Genomic DNA, 19,578 nt, shown 5'->3' on the forward strand with positions numbered 1-19,578 from the left:
TAGCTCAGAGCCAGTCTTCCTCAGCACACACACACAAAAAAAAGCAGAGGATTGGCATGGATGTTAGCTCAGGGCTGATCTTCCCAGCAAAAAAGAAAAAAGTTAAAAAAAAATGTTAGTATTGTTCATTCTTAAAAGGACTTTCAAAATTGTCGCTATTGTGTTATCTATTAATGTTATTTTAATATCTTTCAGAAATAATTGGTAAAAAGACTTCTATAGCCATGGCTAGTCCTGATGTGAAACCAAAATCAATAAGTCGTGCCAAAAAATGGTCAGAAGAGATAGAAAATCTGTACAGATTTCAACAAGCGGGATATCGGGATGAAATTGAATATAAACAAGTGAAACAAGTTTCTATGGTAAGATTCATGCCTCTACAAATCTGAACTCATAATGAGTTTGTTAGATGGTGAAAAGTATTAAAAAAAAAACAAAAAAACACAAAGAAGCAGAGAATCACTGAAAGGGAATTCTACTCCAACTCTCTAATTTTATTGATAGGAGACTGAGGCCCAGAAGAGTGATTTTCAGGCAGACTAGGGGAAGAGATGGTCCCTCAGCATGGAAAAATTAAGAATTTTCTAAGGAAGATGGGCACGGATGTTAGCCCAGGGCCAGTCTCCCTCGGCAAAAAAAGAGGAGGAGTGGCAGATGTTAGCACAGGGCTGATCTCATCACAAAAAAAAAAAAAAAAGAATTTTCTAGCTTTTATTGAGTAACTGTGCTGTGCTAAATGAATCTTTTATAGTAGGCTACAAAAGCAGTGTCTTTTTCCCTCACTCAGGTAATTCTATTATCAGATATTCACCTTGCTATGTAACTATTATTTCTTTCCTGTTGTTTTTTTTTTATTTTAACCACTAAATGTAAAGGAGTTAAATTCTGTTTATTTTAGGTAACAAAAAACTGTTAGAGGACAATTACTGACTTTGGTTGTGCATTCTAGGCTTTCTTGAGAGATTAGAGACGTGGTTCTGTTTTACAAAGAGTAGACCAAAATCTAGACATGGTACCAGTTTATAATGTAAACCAGTTTTTTAATTAATTTATTCTACTGGATAGTAGGAGACTGAGTTTTTAAGAATATTATAAAATATGACATAGTATTCATAAGTGTGTTTTAATTTTTAGACTGGGGTTACAATAAAGTGTTTAATATTAACTCAGGTTTTTTATTTTTTATTATTAACTCACTGTTTTTCAGAGACTAATTCATTTGTGGATTTTTCAGATCTCTATATTCTTGAATATAGAGACTCTATAATGAAGTTATAATGTGAATATAATGTGAATAATGAAGTTAAAAATACTGATCAAATGAAGATTTGATGACTTGATTCTCATATATCCATCTTCTGATATCCACTAATATTTTACTCTGTCCCCATTACCAAAAGGTAGTCTTCATTACTGTATCACCTATGGCTTATAAACAGATAAAACACAAGCATTAGCATTTTAATGCTGTTCAAAAATAACCTTCATACCTGCCTTAAGATTGGGATGCCCCTAAAAGATGCATAAGACCCAGGATCATATAGGCAATGTGATCATTTAGTCATCTCTATGTTGCGTCTACACCCCCAAGTTCAACACTGTTGTGACTGAGATGAAATCAGATTTAAGAGAACACAAAGAACATCCTTACAGGGGGAGTCCCAAAAAACACCTGAGAGGTGTGTGTGTGTGTGTGTGTATGACGTAGGGAAGAACAACCCTGTTCAGTGTATGACTTGGCCATTATGGAGACGTTTTGCATTTCACTTCAGTGTATATTTATTGGGTAGCTACCACGTGCAAATTTCTGTGCCAAGCACTTTAAGAGATAAAAATATAAGTAAGCAAGTGCCTGACCTCAAGAAATTCAGTGGGCCGGTGGGAAGTGTACAGGATTTGAAATCAGTCTGTCCAGGGTTTGCATCCTGGCTCTCCCTCTCATTAGCTGGGTGATCCTGAACAAGGTTCTGAACTTCACAGAGCTCAACTGTAAAGTGGCAATGACAATGCTGCTGTAGAAAATGGTCACAGGAATGAAATGAAATCATGTGTGTGAAGTCCCTGATAGTGTAGTGCTCAATAGTAATTTGTTGAGTGAATGAACAATAAGTGTTTAATGAATGATAGCTTTTATTATTCTTATGATCTTGGAGTAGATTTATAATGACAAGAACAATAACACCTTATGCAAGTCCAAATATATGTGCCTTAAAAAAAAAAGCACAGGAAGACAAAATCATTTCCTTTTGGGGACACTTCTCCAAAAAGGCTTCATGCCCCCAGAGGCATTTGCAGTGGGCCTTCGAGGATGAATAGGATGGTAACTGAGGGCTTGCTTGATGAGCATGCCTCTACCAGCATACAATGGTCTGAAAGGCTTGAGCGAGGTTCTTTGTCCTCACTGGAGGCACTCACCCTCATGGGCGCCATTATTGCTTGCCTATCTCCCTGCCTACTGAGAACTGGATATGAGGACCATTATCATTCCACTCCACCATACTCTAAGGAATAAAGTTTCTTAGATTGAATGGGAGTGATCAAGTAAAAAGCCAAGAAGAAAAAATTATGAAATAACAAAGGGGTATAAAAAGGAAAATGCCTAGTGGTTGGGGAGCACAGAACCAATAGAGCTGTTTGGATGCTCATCTCGTATCAAGTGGCTATGGGTGTTCTGAAGCAGCAGCAGTTGTACTGTTTCTTCACTGAATGAGATGGGTTTTAGGGCCCTAGTAAATGACAGAAAACCTGCTAGTGGCCCCCAAAGGAAGAGATCTGTAATGGTGTCTTGAGAACACCTTCCTCTCTCTGCTGAGGGCAATGGAAGCAACAAAAGGCAGGCTTGACCGAAGCGATAGGAAGCATTTCTCTTTTCTATAATGTATATGTAGGAAAGCCTGGCCAGGTTTATCAGATATGCTGCTACCTATTTTTGCTAATTCCTAAATAAATGAGGTGACAGAAGAAAATGAAAATGAGTTGTTGGAAAATAAAGGATGTGCGTTCCTTTGTATTCGTGGTGTTTTCATATTCCAACTGAGAGTTGTGATTTATAAGTGCGGAATATGAGAAGCCAAGAGCTGCCTGTATAGATGGTTTTGAAGAACAGGAGTTGATTTTCTAGACCACAAAGCCTGAATAATAGGTTTTTGACAATGATACAGCACATCTCAAACAATCCAGAAGAAACTTTTCTAACAACAGAAGTGCATTGACCTGATCAGGAAGGCATAACATGAATTCGGAGAGGAAGGGGAGAAAAATGTCCAAACTAGATCAAGCCAAACCACAAAGTAAGCAAACCAATATGACATTCAAGAAAGACTAGTGGGGAGAAGGTGAGAAAAGACTGCTGAGGACTATATTCATGACCTCAAATTTCTATTAAAATTGAGTGTCAAAGTGAACTTGAAATACGGACATGAGGAAATTTACATGCACCTTTAGGTCTCTCAAGTCTAGATGCTTCCTTTAGTCACTACTGTGGCATCAACAATCAGCAGGAGATGCTTTCAGAATGGAGCCTGGGCCTAGCCCTAATTTCCTCCTGGGGAATTACTTTTAGAAAGCAGGAAGTAATAATGTTTGAAATCACTTGTAAACATAAAAAGAATAAAGTTTAGATAATTTTGAATGTTTTATCTTGGTCACTGAGTAGAAATTTAAATCTAGAAATTGGGATCTAGAGAGAAGCACCGAATTAGTTGTTCTGCAGTATAAGGTTGTAACATCTGATGTGGGGTGTGTGTGTGTGTGTGTCTGTCTGTCTGTCCATTTGTGATACACTCTAAGAGCTCATGTATTTTTAAATTTAATTTTTTGACGTGAGTTGTACTTTTAACTTTTATAAAATTATATAAAAATAAAACTGGCATTACAATATTTGTATTCTGCTTTTTGCTGTGCAGATAGATCGGTGGCCAGAGACAGGATATGTGAAGAAACTTCAGAGAAGGGACAATACTTTCTATTACTACAACAAACAGAGGGAATGTGATGACAAGGAGGTCCACAAAGTGAAAATTTATGCTTACTAGCCTTTCTTCTTTGTATTATTTGTCGTTATCTTTTAAGAATTCATTGTTTCGTCCTACATGATGTAAATGTTTGTCATTTTACAAAATAATTCAAAATGCAGACTTCAATTGAATGTTTTGAAACACAAAAGCCATTAAAGTAATCCTGTTCTGTTCTAAAATATAACTGCGGAAGCATTAAAGTGGTACCATCTTGGTCCTGTTGTTCCTGACTGCTGTAATGGTGGCAGCATAACCGTTAGGCAGGGAAAAAACAGCCCCATTTGAAACCATTCCAGTGGTTAGGCTGGTTATGTGCAGGTTAGTAGCCCCCCCCACACACACCCACCCCAGCCTTTACCACTTTACAAGACCACCGCTGTGAACTGCCGTGGCCGAATTTTGTGGCCCAAGGGTTTGCGTCTTGCTGAGTAGACTGGAAATGCCAAGGAATGATGGCCCCTGGGAGCACCCCCAGCCAATGACTGATGGGGCGGAAGTACAGAGAGGGCCCAGCAGCCTGGCACCTGGGGAGAAAGCAGTCTGAGGTGTGTGTTTCACACCAGCGCCAGAGGATCCCCAGCAGGAGTTGGCTACAGTCACCTGCAGCAGCATCTGACTGCTACGTAGTCTGTTGCTTGTCCCTTTCCTTGCCACTTCCCCCACACCCCTGCCAAGGGCCCTCCTAACCCCCCCCAGTCACCTCCTTGTACTCGAAGCCTTATCCCAGGGTGGGCTTCTCTGTCCCCCACCCAGAGAGCTTATATTCCAGTGGTGCCTGGAACCACTGCAGAAACAGCCTATGTGCTAATGAGCAAGGAAGGCAACAATCGACCTGTAAGACTTAAGTCCCTCCACATTAGTCAGTCTTGAATGCTTTGAGACTAAATAGATGCAAGATATCCTTTTGTTGTGACTGTTTTTTTCGCTGATAAGGTTTTTTTATTTGTTACCGTTGATAAGCTCTGACCTTTAAATAGAATTTGGGGTAAGGGGCTCATATCCATCAATTCATTCAACTTTAGCTCCTATTTTCCAGAACTATCCTAACCATGGAGTTCCATTAGATTATCAATTCAAAATTGTGCATCTTCAGCACGTTGTTTTTTTCTTCCAAACAAAAACACCATGGGAAGGATAAATAGATTTGCAAGCCTCTTTTATGCCTTTCCCAGTGCTGTGTGGGATCATCTTATTTAGGACTTTCAAGTCATTCATCTGTACCTCTCTAGTCATGATTTCTATCATCTTCCAGATTTGGCAGACCCCTAGGTGCTGAGCATAAGAGGTCTTCTGAATCTATACTACTTTCTTTTAAAGACACTGTGATAGGCCAAATAATTGCCCCCAAAGACAGCCACATCCTTATCCCTGAAACCTATGGATATGGTACCTTACATGGCAAAAAAAACTTTGCAGATGTGATTAAGTTAAAAATCTCGAGATGGGGACATTATCCTGGAATACCTGGGTGGGCCCAATGTAATCACTGGGGTCCTTAGGGAGGGCAGCATGCAAGTCAGAGTTAGAGAAGAAGAGATGGGCTGGAAGCTGAGGTGTGATACAAGGAAGGAGCCAAAAGCCAAAGAATGCATAGAGCCTCTAGAAGCTGGAAAAAGCAAGGACATGGATTCTCCCTTTAAAGTCTCCAGCAGGAACAGAGACCTGCCAACACCTTGGTTTTACCAAATGAAACCCATTTCGGTCTTCTGGCCTCCAGAACTGTAAGAGAGCAAACTAGTGTTGCTTTATACTACTCAGTTTGTGGTAATTTGTTACAGCAGGAATAGGAAACATACACCTACACAGAGCAGTGAAGCAAATAACCACCCATAGTCTTGGAGTCGGCATGAGCTTCAATCATGGTTTGCCATTTTTGACCATGGAACACATTTTGTTACAGGTAAGATGCATTCCAAACAAGATGGTCAGGCAGTTTGTGCCTGGAACATTTTTAGTAATTAGCTCGAATGTTCTAAATGCCAGATTACCTTTCTGCAGCAAGACTCACTTCAAACACATGGCCCCTGGGATCATCAGATGCAGTTTTGGTTCCTTGAGTCTGCGTGACTCTTGTTCTCCCGGTTCGTCTTACGGAGAACGTAGCTGGTACATTCACATCACGCCAATTTTTTTAAGAAACGGATAGGCCACTTTCTTCTTGGCTCCTTTTTTGCCACTTTCATAAGGTGCTTGTGTCTGCCGACCACCATGGTGCTGCTGAGAAAGGCGTCTGCAACCACTGCCAGCTGCTCTTAGCAGAGTGTCTGTTCTGTGGTGGGACTCGGCCCACAGGCCTAGGTCCATGATAGCAACAGCGTCCCTACCAAGAGAACTGCCCATTGGCTTCGTGTTAGATGCTAGCGCTCACCTGCAGGAAGAGGAGCACAGAGTTGCCAGTTTCAGACTGTGTATTGAAGCAGCAATGGGGCCAGGCTGCTTTCATTCAGAGAGTCTGGAATTTTGGAACGCGCTTGGCAGAGGGTACCTATGTGACCAGTCCAATGAGCTTCCCTGGTAGACATTTCACGTGCACTGTCACAACTCCGTGCTAGAGGAATTGAGAGTGTCCTGTGTGACTCGCCGGCAGAGGACTCTTGCAGGCTTGCGCCTGGTTTCCCCTGGACTTCATGCCAGGCTCCATTTCACTTTGCTGATTTGCTTTGTATCTTTTCCATGTAATAAATTATGGCCACAAGTACCACCATATGCTGAGTCCTATGAGCCCTCCTAGCAAATCATCAAATCTGGGGGTCGTCTTGAGGACGGACCCCAGACAGAGAGAGCATATTGAGTCGGACACCAGGGTATGCCAAAACACAATAATAGGCAAGATTATTAGTAGAGCAGGGGGAAGGGAAAGGCAAGCTGGGAATCACCGGGCAGAGCACTTTCCTCTTTGTAGTCCTCAACTTGAACCAATGGTCTTTTTTTTTTCCCTAACAGAGATACTCAGTTTTGCATATAGCTCTTCCCTTTCATTAGATATATTCATTTGTCTTCTTAAAACACTCCAAGTATAGAGATAGATAACATATCACTGATTTGTATGTGTAGGTTTCTTCATTTATCTCAGTAAACACCCAATAACATGCCATTAAAACTTGAGGTGAGATCATCAGAAGTGCGGCTTAACTAAGGGCAAGATACTTGATGAAGTGAAGGTAGTTTAGCAGTTGGGTAGCCCTGGTTAGAAATGAATTTGCAACGTAGGTCTGGGGCAACATTGGAGGGGAATTGTTATGGCATTTTACAACTGTTGCATGACCTTGAAAGAAACAATGTTTTCTGTTAACAATGCAGCTTTCTTGATAGACGTCTGTCCCTCCAGCTCAACTAATGGAACAGCTGCCTACTTTTTTTCCATTCAATTTATTTAAACTAAAAAAAAAAATTCACACACACACACATACAGTTCACCCATTTCTCCTATCCCCTACCTCCCACCTCTGGCAACCACCAATCTCTTCTCTGTATCTATGAGCTTAGGTTTTTAAAATTTATTTTTATTTTTTAGATTCCACATATAAGAGAGACCATACGGTATTTGTCATTCTCTGTCTGACTTATTTCACGTAGCATAATGCCCTCGAGTTCATCCATGTGGTCAAAATCAGTAAGATTTCCTTTTTTATGGCTGAATAATATTCCATTGTATATATATGCCACAATTTCTTTATCCATTCATCCATCAATGGACACTTAGGTTGTTTCCATATGTTGGCTATTGTAAATAGTGCTGCAATGAACATGGGGGTGTGGATATCTTTTCAAATTAGTGTTTTAATTTTCTTTGGATAAATACCTAGAAGTGGAATTGCTGAGTCTTTTTGTGTGCGTGTGTGAGGAAGATCAGCCCTGAGCTAACATCCATGCTAATCCTCCTCTTTTTGCTGAGGAAGACCAGCTCTGAGCTAACATCTATTGCCAATCCTCCTCCGTTTTTTTTTTTTCCCCAAAGCCCCAGTACATATTTGTATGTCATGGTTGCACATCCTTGTAGTTGTTGTATGGGGGACGCGGCCTCAGCATGGCCGGAGAAGCAGTGCCTCGGTGCACGCCTGAGATCCAAACCTGGGCCGCCAGTAGTGGAGCATGCGCGCTTAACTGCTAAGCCATGGGGCTGGCCCTGTCTTTTACCTCCTTGATCAAATTTATTCTTAGGTTTCTTTTTTTTTTTTTTTTTTTGATGCAATTGTAAATGGGATTGTTCTCTTAATTTCTCTTTCTTATAATTTATTATTAGTGTATAGAACTGCAACAGATTTTGTATCCTGCAACTTCAATGAGTTTGTTTATTAGTTCTAACAGGTTTTTGACAAAGTCTTTAGAGTTTTCTGTATATAATAGTATGTCATCTGCCAATAGTGACAGTTTTACTTCTCCTTTCCAGTTTGGATGCCTTTTATTTCTTGTTCTCGCCTAATTTCTCTGGCTAGGACTTCTAGTACTCTGTGGAATGAAAGTGGCTGGAGTGGGCATCCTTGCCTTGTTCTTGATCTTAGAGGAAGAGCCTTCAGCTCTTCCCCGTTGAGTACCATGTGAGCTGTGGGCTTCTCATACGTGGCCTTTATTATGTTGAGGTATGTTCCTTTTTTATACCCACTTTGTTGAGAATTTTTATCATAAATTGATGTTGAATTTTGTCCATGGCTTTTTCTGCATCTTTTAAGATGATCATATGATTTTTATCTTTCATTTTGTTAATGTGGTATATCACACTGATTGGTTTGCAGATGTTGAACCATCTTTGCATCCCTGGAATAAAGCCCACTTGATCATGGTATGTGATCAGTTTAATGTATTATTGAATTTAGTTTGCTAATATTTTGTTGAGAATTTTTACACCTATGTTCATCAGAGATATCGGCCTATAATTTTCTTTTCTTGTGGCATCCTTGTCTGGTGTTGGTATCAGTGTAATCCTGGCCTTGTAAAATGGGTTTGAAAGAGTTCCTTCCTCTTGTATTTTTGGAAGAGTTTGAGAAGGGTTGGTATTAATTCTTCTTTGAGTGTTTGGTAGAATTCACCAGTGAAGCCATCTGGTCCTGGACTTTTGTTTTTTGGGAGGTTTTTGGTTACTGATTTCATCTCCTTACTACTAATCTGTCTGTTCAGATTTTCTATTTCATCATGATTCAGTCTTGGTAGGTTGCATGTTTCTAAGAATTTATCCATTTCTTCTAGGTCATCCAATTTGTTAGTATATAGTTGTTCATAGTAGTCTCTTATAAGCCTTTGTATTTCTGTGGTATCAGTTGTAACATGTCCTCTTTCATTGCTGATTTTATTTGAGTCCTCTCTCTTTCATTCTTGATGAGTCTAAAGGCTTGTCAATTTTGTTTACCTTTTCAAAGAACCAGCTCTTAGTTTCATTGATCTTTTCTACTATCTTTTTAGTTTCTGTTTCATATATTTCTGCTCTAAACTTTGTTATTTCCTTCTTTCTAGTCACCTTGGGCTTTGTTTGTTCTTCTTTTTCTAGTTCCTTTAGGTAGAAAGTTAGGTTGATTTCAATCCTCTTAAATTTAAGACTTGTTTTGTGACTTCAAATATGATCTATCTTGGGAAATGTTCCATGTGTACTTGGAACACACACATGTGTATTCTGTGGCTTTTGGATGGAATGGTCTGTGTGTATCTGGTCTAACTTATTTTTTAAGGCTGATGTTCCCTTATTGATTTTCTGCCTCGATGATCTATCCATTGACATAAGTGGGGTATTAAAGTCTGCTATTTCTCCTTCTAGGTCTGTTAATATTTGCTTTATATTTTTAGGTACTCATATGTTGCATGCATAAATATTTACAAACATTATTTCTTCCTGTTGGATTGACCCCTTTATCATTATGTGATGCCCTTCTTTGTCCCTTATTACAGTCTTTGTTTTAAAATCTATTTTGTCTGATATAAGTATAGATACTCTAGCTTTCTTTTGGTTTTTATTACATGGAATATCTTTTCTCATCCCTTCACTTTCAGTCTGTGTATGTCCTTACATCTAAAGTGAGTATCTTGTAGGCAGCATATAAATGGGTCTTGTTTTTTTAACCATTCAGCCACTCTATGTCTTTTGATTGGAGAATTTAGTCCATTTAAATTTAAAGTAATTATTGATAGTTATGTGCTAATTGCCATTTTGTTTATTGTTTTCTGGCTTTTTTTATAGTTCCTCTCTGTTCATTTCTTCTTCTCTTGCTCTCTTCCTTTGATGACTTTTGGTCAGGTTTGATGGTTCTCTTTAGTGCTATGATTATATTTCTTTCTCTTTATCTTTTGTGTATTTGCTATAGGTTTTTGCTTTGTGGTTACTGTGAGACTTACATATAGCAGCCAATATCTATAACAGTCTATTTTAAGTTATTAACAATTTAAGTTTGATCCTATTCTAAAGCTGAACATTATCTCTCCTCCCGACATATTGTATATTTTTTTATGTCACATTTTACATCCTTTTATCTTGTGTACCTTTTAAATAATTATTGTAATCATAGCTATTTTCACTACTTTTGTCATTTAACCTTCATACTAGCTTTATAAGTGATTAATCCACTACCTTTACTGTATATTTACCTTTCTGTGAGATTTACACTTTCATATGTTTTCTTGTTACTAATTAGCTCCATTTCTTTTTAGCTTAAAGAAATCCCTTTAACGTTTCCTGTAAGGGCAATTAAGTAATGGTGAACTCCTTTAGGTTTTACTTGTCTGGAAAACTCTTTATCTCTCCTTCACTTCTGAGGGGTAACTTTGCCAGGTAGAGTATGCTTGGCTGGAAGTTCTTTCTTTCAGCTCTTTAAATATAATGAACCACTCCTGTCTGGCCTTCAAAGTTCTGCTGAAAAATCTGCTTATAGTCTTATGGAGCTTCCCTTGTACATAGCAAATTGTTTTTCTCTGGTTGCTTTTAATATTCTCTCCTTGTCTTTAACTTTTGCCATTTTAATTATAATGTGTTTTGGTGTGGGTCTCTTTAGGTTTATCTTGTTTGGCACTCTCTGGGCTACCTGGATCTAGATGTCTGTTTCTTTCCCCAGGTTAGGGGAGTTTTTAGCCATTATTTCTTCAAATGAGATTTCTTCTTCCTTTTCTCTCTCTTCTCCTTCTGAGAACCCTATGATGTGAATGTTAGCCTGTTCAATGTTGTCCCATAAGTCCCTTATGCTATCTTTACTTCTTTGCATTCTTTTTTCTTTTTACTACTCTGACTGGGTGAGTTCCACTGCCCTGTCTTTGAGTTGAGTGATGCTTTCTTCTGCTTCATCTAGTCTGCTGTTGAACCCCTCTAGTGTATTTTTCAGTGCAATTATTATATTCTTCAGCTCTGAGACTTCTATTTGGCACTTACTTATATTTTTCACCTGTTTGTTGAAGTTATCAGTGTGTTATCCATTCTTCTCCCAAGTTTGGTGAGCATCTGTATGACTATTACTTTGAATTCTTTTTAAAATTATTATTATTATATAATTTGAAAAGATATATGCACCCCTATGTTCATAGCAGAATCGTTTACAATAGTCAAGATATGGAAACAACCTAAGTATCCATCAATAGGTGACTGGATAAAGGAGATGGGGTACACACACTCAATGGAATATTACTTGGCCATAAGAAAGAATGAAAGCCTGCCATTTGCAACAACATGGATGGACCTTGAAGGTATTATGCTAAGCGCACAAGTCAGAACAAGAATGACAAAGACCACATGATTTCACTCATATGTGGTGTCTCAAAACAAAAGAAAACAAATGGACAAAAACAAAACAAAACTCATAGATAGAAAGAACAGATTGGTGGTTACCAGAGGGGAAAGAGGTTCGAGGCGGAGATGAGAGGAGTGAAGGGATCAATAGCAGGGTGATGGATGGTAACTAGGCTTTTGGAGGTGATCACTTTGTAGTGTATAGAGATGTCAAATTATAATGTTGTACACCTGAAATTTTGAACTCTTTATCACGTAAATTATCATCTCCATTTCATTCAGGTTTTTTCCTGAGGTTTTATGTTGTTCTTTAATTTGGAACATATTCGTGCATTTCTTCATTTTGCTTGACTCTCTGTGTTGGTTTTTATACAATAGATGAAACAACCACCCATCCCAGTCTTGAAGGTGTGGCCTCATGTAAAAGATGAACTGTGTCCTTCAACTCTGCCTCAGCTCTTGGTTGTCTCTCAAACCTTTATGCTTGTCCAAGCAGCCTATCGTATTTTTAATAGCCCCTAGTAGTTGAGGGTGTGCCAAGATCTGTCAGTGTCCCAAAGGGGAGGAGCTCAGCACCTAGATTCAGGCTGACTGGAAGCCCAATCTTCAGGCATCAGCTTTTAAAAATATACAAATATATACAGTCCTGTGGGACTGCAAGCTTAAGCCCCACTGGCCACCAAAGCCAGGTGATCTGGAGGTGTCCCCTGAGTGGCAGTTACAGAAACTTGTGCTCCAGACAACTGTATAAACTCTTTCCCGGGTGAGAGCAGTGAGCTGAGCAGGACAGAGGGAGAGCGCCAAGATGGCGTCCACAGCCTACTTTCTAGAGAGCAGCTCCGTAGACCACTAAATATGTGCCAAACCTGAAGCCTGCCCCTCAAGTCAAAGCTCCAGGACAAGCAGAGGCCTCCTTCACAAAAAGACTTGGGGCTGTGCCCCAGTCCACTCTCTGTGCAGTGTCCTGGCAGTGACAGCCTACAAAGAACCATCTCTCCAATTGCTACAGTCCCGTGGGGCCCAGGAACGCAAGCCCCACCTCCACCAGAGGCAAGCAATCAAGGTGTGTCCGCTGCACAGCAGCCATAGAAACTAGAGCACCGGATGGTGTAAAGCTCCCCTCCAGGAGACACTGGTGCTCAGGAGCAGGCAAAGGGAGAGCAGGAAGAAAGGCATTGGCCAGTCTCTGACTCAGAGAGTGTTTCAGCAGGCTCCTAGATGTGTGTGTTAAATTAGATACCTGCCCCTCAGGCTGAGGCTTTAACATAAGCAGGTAAGCCTTGTACACTTAAGTCTGGGCAATCAGATGCCTCTGAGCTGGGCCCTAGGGTGATTCTGAGCCAGAGGCCTTTATGAGCAGCTTCTCAGATGGGTAGTCTTGTGAGTCTCGAGACACGAGCCCTGTTGGTTTTCAAAGCCAGATGTTTTAGGCTCAAGTGTGCATCCCCAAAATTAGGATGCTCGATGTGGGGTCCGAACCTCTCGCTCCTCGGGGAGAAGCTCTGGGTCCGAGGTCCCTCCCAGTTGTGGGTCGCCATGCTGGGGGGTGGGGTTTATGACAACATTGTGTCTCAGCCCCTCCTACCTGCCTCGATAAGGTTTTCTTCTCGTTCGCCCAGTGTGTCGTAGTCCCTTAGCCAGGCTTTCAGTTTTTTAAGAGGAAATTGTTCCATATGCAGCTGTAGACTCAGTGTGTCTGTGGGAGGAGGTGAGTTCAGGATGTTCTCAGGTTGCCTTCTTGAATGGAACTCAACTCACAGCACTTTTATTTCAGCACTAATCACATGCTGTTGTTGGGGAAGAGGGAGAATCCCTCCCTGCCCTTTCCCTGACGGTTCTTATGTTTGGCCAAATAATTAAAAAGGCAGGTTAGCAGGAGAAAATAAAACAAACTTTAGTAACATATACATGGGAGAGACTCAGGCAAAACTGAGCAACTCACCAATATTGTGGAGGTTCTCATCTTACATACTATCTTCAGCTAAAGACAAAGGAGGATGCTGGGGGTGAGGGGAGCCAGATATAGAGATTACCAGAAAAGCACAGTAAACAAGAGTAAGGTTAATATGCAGATTTGAGTCCTGTATTGATAAGAGTTTCTAGAGATAAGGTCATCCCCCCTTCTTCCTGGTACAGAGAGGGAGATACCTTTACAAATGGAGATTTTCCTTACAAATGTAAATGTCTCTTACAAAGGATAACTTCTACTTTTACTTGGTTTTCAGAGCTTTGATAAGAATGGGCTTAGCAAGGACTCTCCCAGTCTATCCATACCCAGAGTTATCCATGGTGATGACCCAACCTAGGGACAGGCCTTTTATCTTAAATTCTTTTAGGCAGTGAGGGGGAAAGTTAAAGTTTCTTTTAGAGTCTTTTTTTCTTAAAAATAATCAAGGTAAAGAGACGTATTTTGAGGTGGCCAATTCTGATCCCCCACACTGTTGTAAAAGTCTGTTTTCTTATCCTCCCAGCCCCCTAACAAGACTATGAACTCATGGAGGCAGAAATCTACAATGTTTGTCTGTCTTTGTATCTCCTAGTGTGGATGGGTAGATAGATGAATGAATAGTACATTCTACTAATGATTAACAAATAGAATTCTATTATTAAAACTTTAATAGAGCCCTATGATATAAAAGTAGGAATAATTTATTACCAGAATGAACTGGAAACATTGGATACTTTTTTTTTTCATTTGGAAATGACACCTGCTCATTAAAGAATATTTGGGAAATTTTCCTAAGTAGGAAAATTAAAAGTCACTTATGGTTTCATGCCCAAACACAAAATATATTACAATTTTGGTGTATTTCTTTCTAATCAAAAGGACTACAGGTAACATTTGAGACTCACAAACTCTCACAATAGCCCAGTATGGCACAGAGAGAATCATTAACTGGCTCCAGGTCACAGAGCTCATTAAATGGTAGAGCCAGGATAAGGACCCAGACACATTGGATTCAAAGCCCACACTATATCCTTTCTATTCATCCTAAACCACAGCTATCTACACTTTTTACATTGAGGAAATTGTATTTTAATTATGCTTAATTTATTTTATTATATGTCTTTCACAGAATGATTTTTAGTGGTTTACCTAAGTTCCTTTCATTATTGCACATAATCTATAAAACAACAATGAAAACTGTTTACACTAATGAAAACCACTATGAGACCCATCTGGATACCCATTCCTAGCTACTGCCCCACATCTTTGCTCTATGGCCATATTGCCCTGAAGGTAATAGGCAGTTAGCAAATGTCTTAGAATGAGACTTCTTGACCAGGACACAAATAAACCATGCAAAATGAAAACCATCCCACAGAGAATTTTGTGACTTGCTGTTCAAAGTGCTAGATGCATTAGGTTTCTCTCTATTGCCATTTCAGGTGTAGGAAGTGATTTCTGAAGTGGTTCTCAGAAGGTATGAAAGTCAACATGTTCTCAAATTCAGAGAAATGGTAACCAAATATGGTCCTATATTTCTACCTCTTGTGGAAAACAGCTTCCTTCATTCTGATACCTATCAAGGAAGAAACGTATTGAACTCATTGAGCAATTTTACTGACTGTGGATTTTATATTTAGCTGGAATAATTACTAGAAATCAGTGGTTCCTTAATGTCTAACATTCATAAATTCAGATTTCTGGACATATTTAATCAAGATACTGTATGACTGTAAAGAACAAATCCTTACATGACTTAAAATCTAGGCATATAAGCATGACTAATTCCTTTTGTTAACGTTATTAGCATATATATAGTAAGAAAGAGTAGAGAAGGAAGGAGGAAGAGAGGGTATGGAGAGGAGGAGAGAGAGGAGAGTTGGGAAGGGAGGAAAGAAGAGGGGGAGAGAGAGACAGAGATTGGTAAGGTGGACCTTTAGGAAAAACTCCTGGGAGATGGGGACCTGCTGGCTATTTGCTAAAACACAAGAATGGCCCCTTTCTCTTAGTTAAGTCAATCAGAGACAGATAGACACCCATGGCCCTAAGGAAAGAGTAATTCTTTCATAACTTAAGGAAGGCTGCGTCTCTGAATAATCCTTAGCATATGGGACTGCTAGTAGAGAAAGAGGCGGAGACATTTTTATAGGATCCAAGAAACCTCCTAGAAGCAGAGGGCAGACTCCATCTTTTTTGAAGTTCAACATTATTAGAACTGCTTTGATGGGGAAGAAAGGACACCAAGAAACTCCAAAGGGAAATGCAGTGATGGGGGAAGGGTGAAGCCATACTAGGCTTTAACGATGGTGAAGGAAGACTAGCCCATCGCAGAGCATGCAGAGATTGGAAGTAACCTGTGGCCCTGCCATTTTGGTGTTGCAGGTGTGCTCCACAATGGACTACTGAGTCATCATCTTGGGAGCCAGCACTGGGCACTACTGTGATTTTTGCTGAAATCACAGGGTATCTCAGACTGTAGGGTCAGTTTTCCAAAAGGAAGCACTGAGTTAAAAAGCTGGGGTCATTCACTGAATTTTTTAGAAGTAGGAGTTGAGTAGGAGCTAGGAGAGAAATCACTAGGGAGAGGAGAAGGGCCTTCCAGTAACACAGAGAAGCAAAATTAGAGAAAAGGAAGCCACAGACCAGAGAAAGCATGGCCCATTAGAGTGGTGACATTCCAAATTCTGGGAATGGTGCAAACACCACCATCTTCTGTGCCCCAGTTTTTCCTCCTCGTCAAAAGCATCTCTTACTTTCTTTTTGTGAAGCTGTGTTGGGACCCCAGGAGGAAGTAGGGAGGCAGAACTGACCCTCTGGGGAGGAAGGGGAGCACAGGCACATAGCATACCATTTTCCAACTTGGAAAGTCAAGAATCGAGGGGTGTTCACAGATATTCTCATCGGATCTCATGCCAATCCTATGAGGCAGTTAAGGAAATGCAGGCCCACAGAGGTGTGTGGTTTACCCAAGGCCTCACAGTGGCTGAGATCCTAGAAGCTCAGAGACTTAGTGCAGACTCTTTCCACACACCACAGTGGTGTCTGCCTGTCATGAGAAGTCTGCTAGGGAACATCGCAGATGAATCTTTCAAGAGACCCTGGTCCAGAGGCTGATATGAGTACATTTAAGTCACATTACTGTCTTAATGCTTGATTATGGTTACAGCTATTTCCTGGGATGTCAAATCCCCTAAGAATTACTAATAGCAAGATCTATACATTACTCGCTGTCAGTGTAACTGGGCAGGGTGTATACATGGGCGGATCTGACATTCGACCTCTTAAACAACACAACCCATTTCTCCTGAGCTGTCCACAGGCAGTGGAGTGTCTGAGTAGGGCAAAGGGATGGCACGGGAAATCCTACATCCCTGCAAGCTCCTTGGCCTGAATTCTCCACATTTGGGGGGCATTAACCCAAAGTGGCCTCATCATTGTAAGCACTGTTCTTTACTCTGCATGTTTGGCAGCAACTTTGGCCAAGGGCAAGACTTCTGAGTGCTCTCCTCTGTACTGCCAAGGCAAAGAGCTAAAGGCCAGGAACGCAGCCAGAGTGGATCAGGAAGGGCCTCACCCCAGCCCTCGGGGCCACCTGCAGGCAAGTGGGAGTGTTGGGCAACCTGACTGGTGTTGGAGAGATTTCGGGAGAAAGGTTAAGATGTGATCAAAGTCACCGGGAGGGTATACAGAGGGATCAATCGAGTGTAGGTTCTGAGAACGTTAATCAATCGTTCCAGGTGCCCATAGCATTACCATTCAACTCTGGCAAAAATTGTCGGCATTTGGATTAAGGAATAGCAGCTCATAGAAAAGCTGGAGTATTTAAGATCTTCCCATAAAGTTGCATCTCTAGGTGACTTTGGAGACACGCATCCAACACCTTCCTACGGCGCTTGTGTTTCTACTCGCTGTCCAGGTGTGGGGCGCACGCTACCCCCAAGGGGCCCCTTCCTGAGGGGCCCACTTGTTTTCCCTCCTACTTCCCTAGGCCCCCACCCAAGCCTCCTTGCCAGCTTCTCTTTTTCTGCCTGCCATTTAAATACTAGTGATTCTCGGGGCTCTGTCCTAGCCCACTTTCTTGTCACTCTTGCCCTGACATCCAGCTCTCAGTGAGTCCATGTGAGGGTGTGGAGGAGAGGGCCCACAGCCCTCACTCCTCAAAATGGCACTGGGCACCAATACAACAAATGGGCATGAGCATTTCTTCTAGAAAGAAGCCCCACAGCAAACATCCAATTTTTAGAGGTGTCTCTGGCCTCCCTCTCTGCCTCCGCTCCCAGTTAAGAACACTACTCTCCGTTCTCTCCCAGGCCTTCTCTTTCCATCCCTCAGCCTCAACCTCCCCTCGGTGCAGACACCCCCAAGTCCACTCCCACACACTCGGTGAGATTTAGATCCCTATGGCCAAATATTTCCTGGAAATCTTCTCGTGGAGGCCTCACAGGTACCTCAAACTTAACAATTCAGTCTAAACACATCATCTTTCCCCCCACATCTGCTCCTTCTCTTGCGTTTCTCGTTTCAGTAAGTGACATCACCACACACCCAGTTGCCCAAGCCAGAAAGCTGGGCATCATCCTTATTCCTCCCCCTGCCACACTCCCCATGTCTAATAAATTGCCAATTCCTATTGACTCCAGGGTGTGCGGTAGCTGTGGCATCCAGCCCCTTAGCACAACATGGGGATGCATTATGGTTTAAGAGCATTGGAGCCAGACTGCTTGGGTCTGCTCCCTACCAACATGTGTCCTTTAGTCAGTCACTTAACCTCTCTGTGCCTTAGTTTTTTCATCTTCAAAATGCAGATAATAATAATAATAATGCCTTCATGATTTTTATGAAGAGTGCCTACATAATTGGGAAAATTAAAGACTTACTACATATTAAAACATAGAGCAATGCCTGGCCCTTAGTAAGTCTTCTGGAAGTGTTTGCTAATATTAGGATTAGGCCAGGTCACCAACCTTTCTGTCCTAGATGATTACAACCGCCTCCTAATTTTCTCTTTGTCACAACCAAGTAGCCAAAGCCATCATTCTGAAAGGCAGTTCTGCTCATTGTACCTTCAATGGATTCTCATCGTTCTTAAGATCAAGGCCAAAATCCTTCACATAGCTTGCTTACAAGGTTGTTCGCAATATATCACCTACTTACTTCCTTGCTTTTTCCCTCCCCACCTGCTTGCCCATGCTCTGCCTTCCAGCAGTATTTAACTCCTTTTTGGTTCCTAATTGACCACGCCCCATCTCTCTTCTGGGCTAGGCATATGCTGTTCTTTCTGCCTTGTTCTCAGGTCAACCCATTCTACCCACTTCTTTCCCTTTGCCTGGCCCATAGCTAGTTATCTTTCCAAGACTGTTTCCTCAGTACCAACCCCAAAGTCTGGCAGTATTTTGAAATTTGATGCTATTTTAAAATCCTACGAGTAATATCTTCTTAGGTATGTCTCATATACACAGCATATAGCTGGATTATTTTTTAATCCAATCTGATGATTTTGCTTCGTACCCAGAGAATTTAGTCCATTAATATGTAATATAAAACACCATCACGGATATTTGGGGTTTAAATCTACCATCTTGTATTGTGCTTTCTCTCTGTTTTACCTTTTTCTTTACTTTTCTCTCTTTCCTTTTTGACTGACTAAACATTCCTCTCTTCCAGTATGGGTGACTTATGGTGTGTTCTGTTCTTTTAAGGATTTGATTTACAAATTAAAACAAGCATATTTCTTCAAGTCTAAATTTAATAAAACCTCAAAGATAATATGAGGACCTTCCTATACTCGCTCCTGACTTATACCTTATTTTTGTCTGGTATTTTAATTCCATATATATTTTAGGCCCTCCTAGACATTACAATTACTATTTTATGCAATCAATGTTTATGTATATTTGCTCTCACATTTACCACTG

At 40.8% G+C, this 19,578-nt stretch overlaps 2 protein-coding genes and 1 pseudogene across 2 annotated transcripts in view; 2 read left to right on the top strand and 1 right to left on the bottom strand.

The window, feature by feature from the left end:
* Positions 1-205: 205 nt before the first annotated feature.
* MEIG1 (meiosis/spermiogenesis associated 1) lies at positions 206-4,189 on the top strand. Its single transcript, XM_058532861.1, has 2 exons — positions 206-362; positions 3,906-4,189. Exons 1-2 carry the CDS (start codon positions 225-227, stop codon positions 4,032-4,034), a joined length of 267 nt encoding a protein of 88 aa, XP_058388844.1. The 5' UTR covers positions 206-224; the 3' UTR covers positions 4,035-4,189.
* Positions 4,190-5,105: 916 nt separating this feature from the next.
* LOC131398895 (small ribosomal subunit protein eS1-like) lies at positions 5,106-6,226 on the bottom strand (annotated as a pseudogene).
* A 92-nt stretch (positions 6,227-6,318) lies between these two features.
* Positions 6,319-19,578, top strand: part of OLAH (oleoyl-ACP hydrolase) — a 35,557-nt gene continuing 22,297 nt past the window's right edge. The window contains exon 1 of the mRNA XM_058532818.1: positions 6,319-6,497. Coding sequence (XP_058388801.1) covers positions 6,319-6,497 — 179 coding nt within the window. The remainder of the gene's footprint in view (positions 6,498-19,578) is intronic.

Source organism: Diceros bicornis, chromosome 36 (genome assembly GCF_020826845.1).
Source record: "Diceros bicornis minor isolate mBicDic1 chromosome 36, mDicBic1.mat.cur, whole genome shotgun sequence".
Lineage (NCBI taxonomy): Eukaryota > Metazoa > Chordata > Mammalia > Perissodactyla > Rhinocerotidae > Diceros > Diceros bicornis.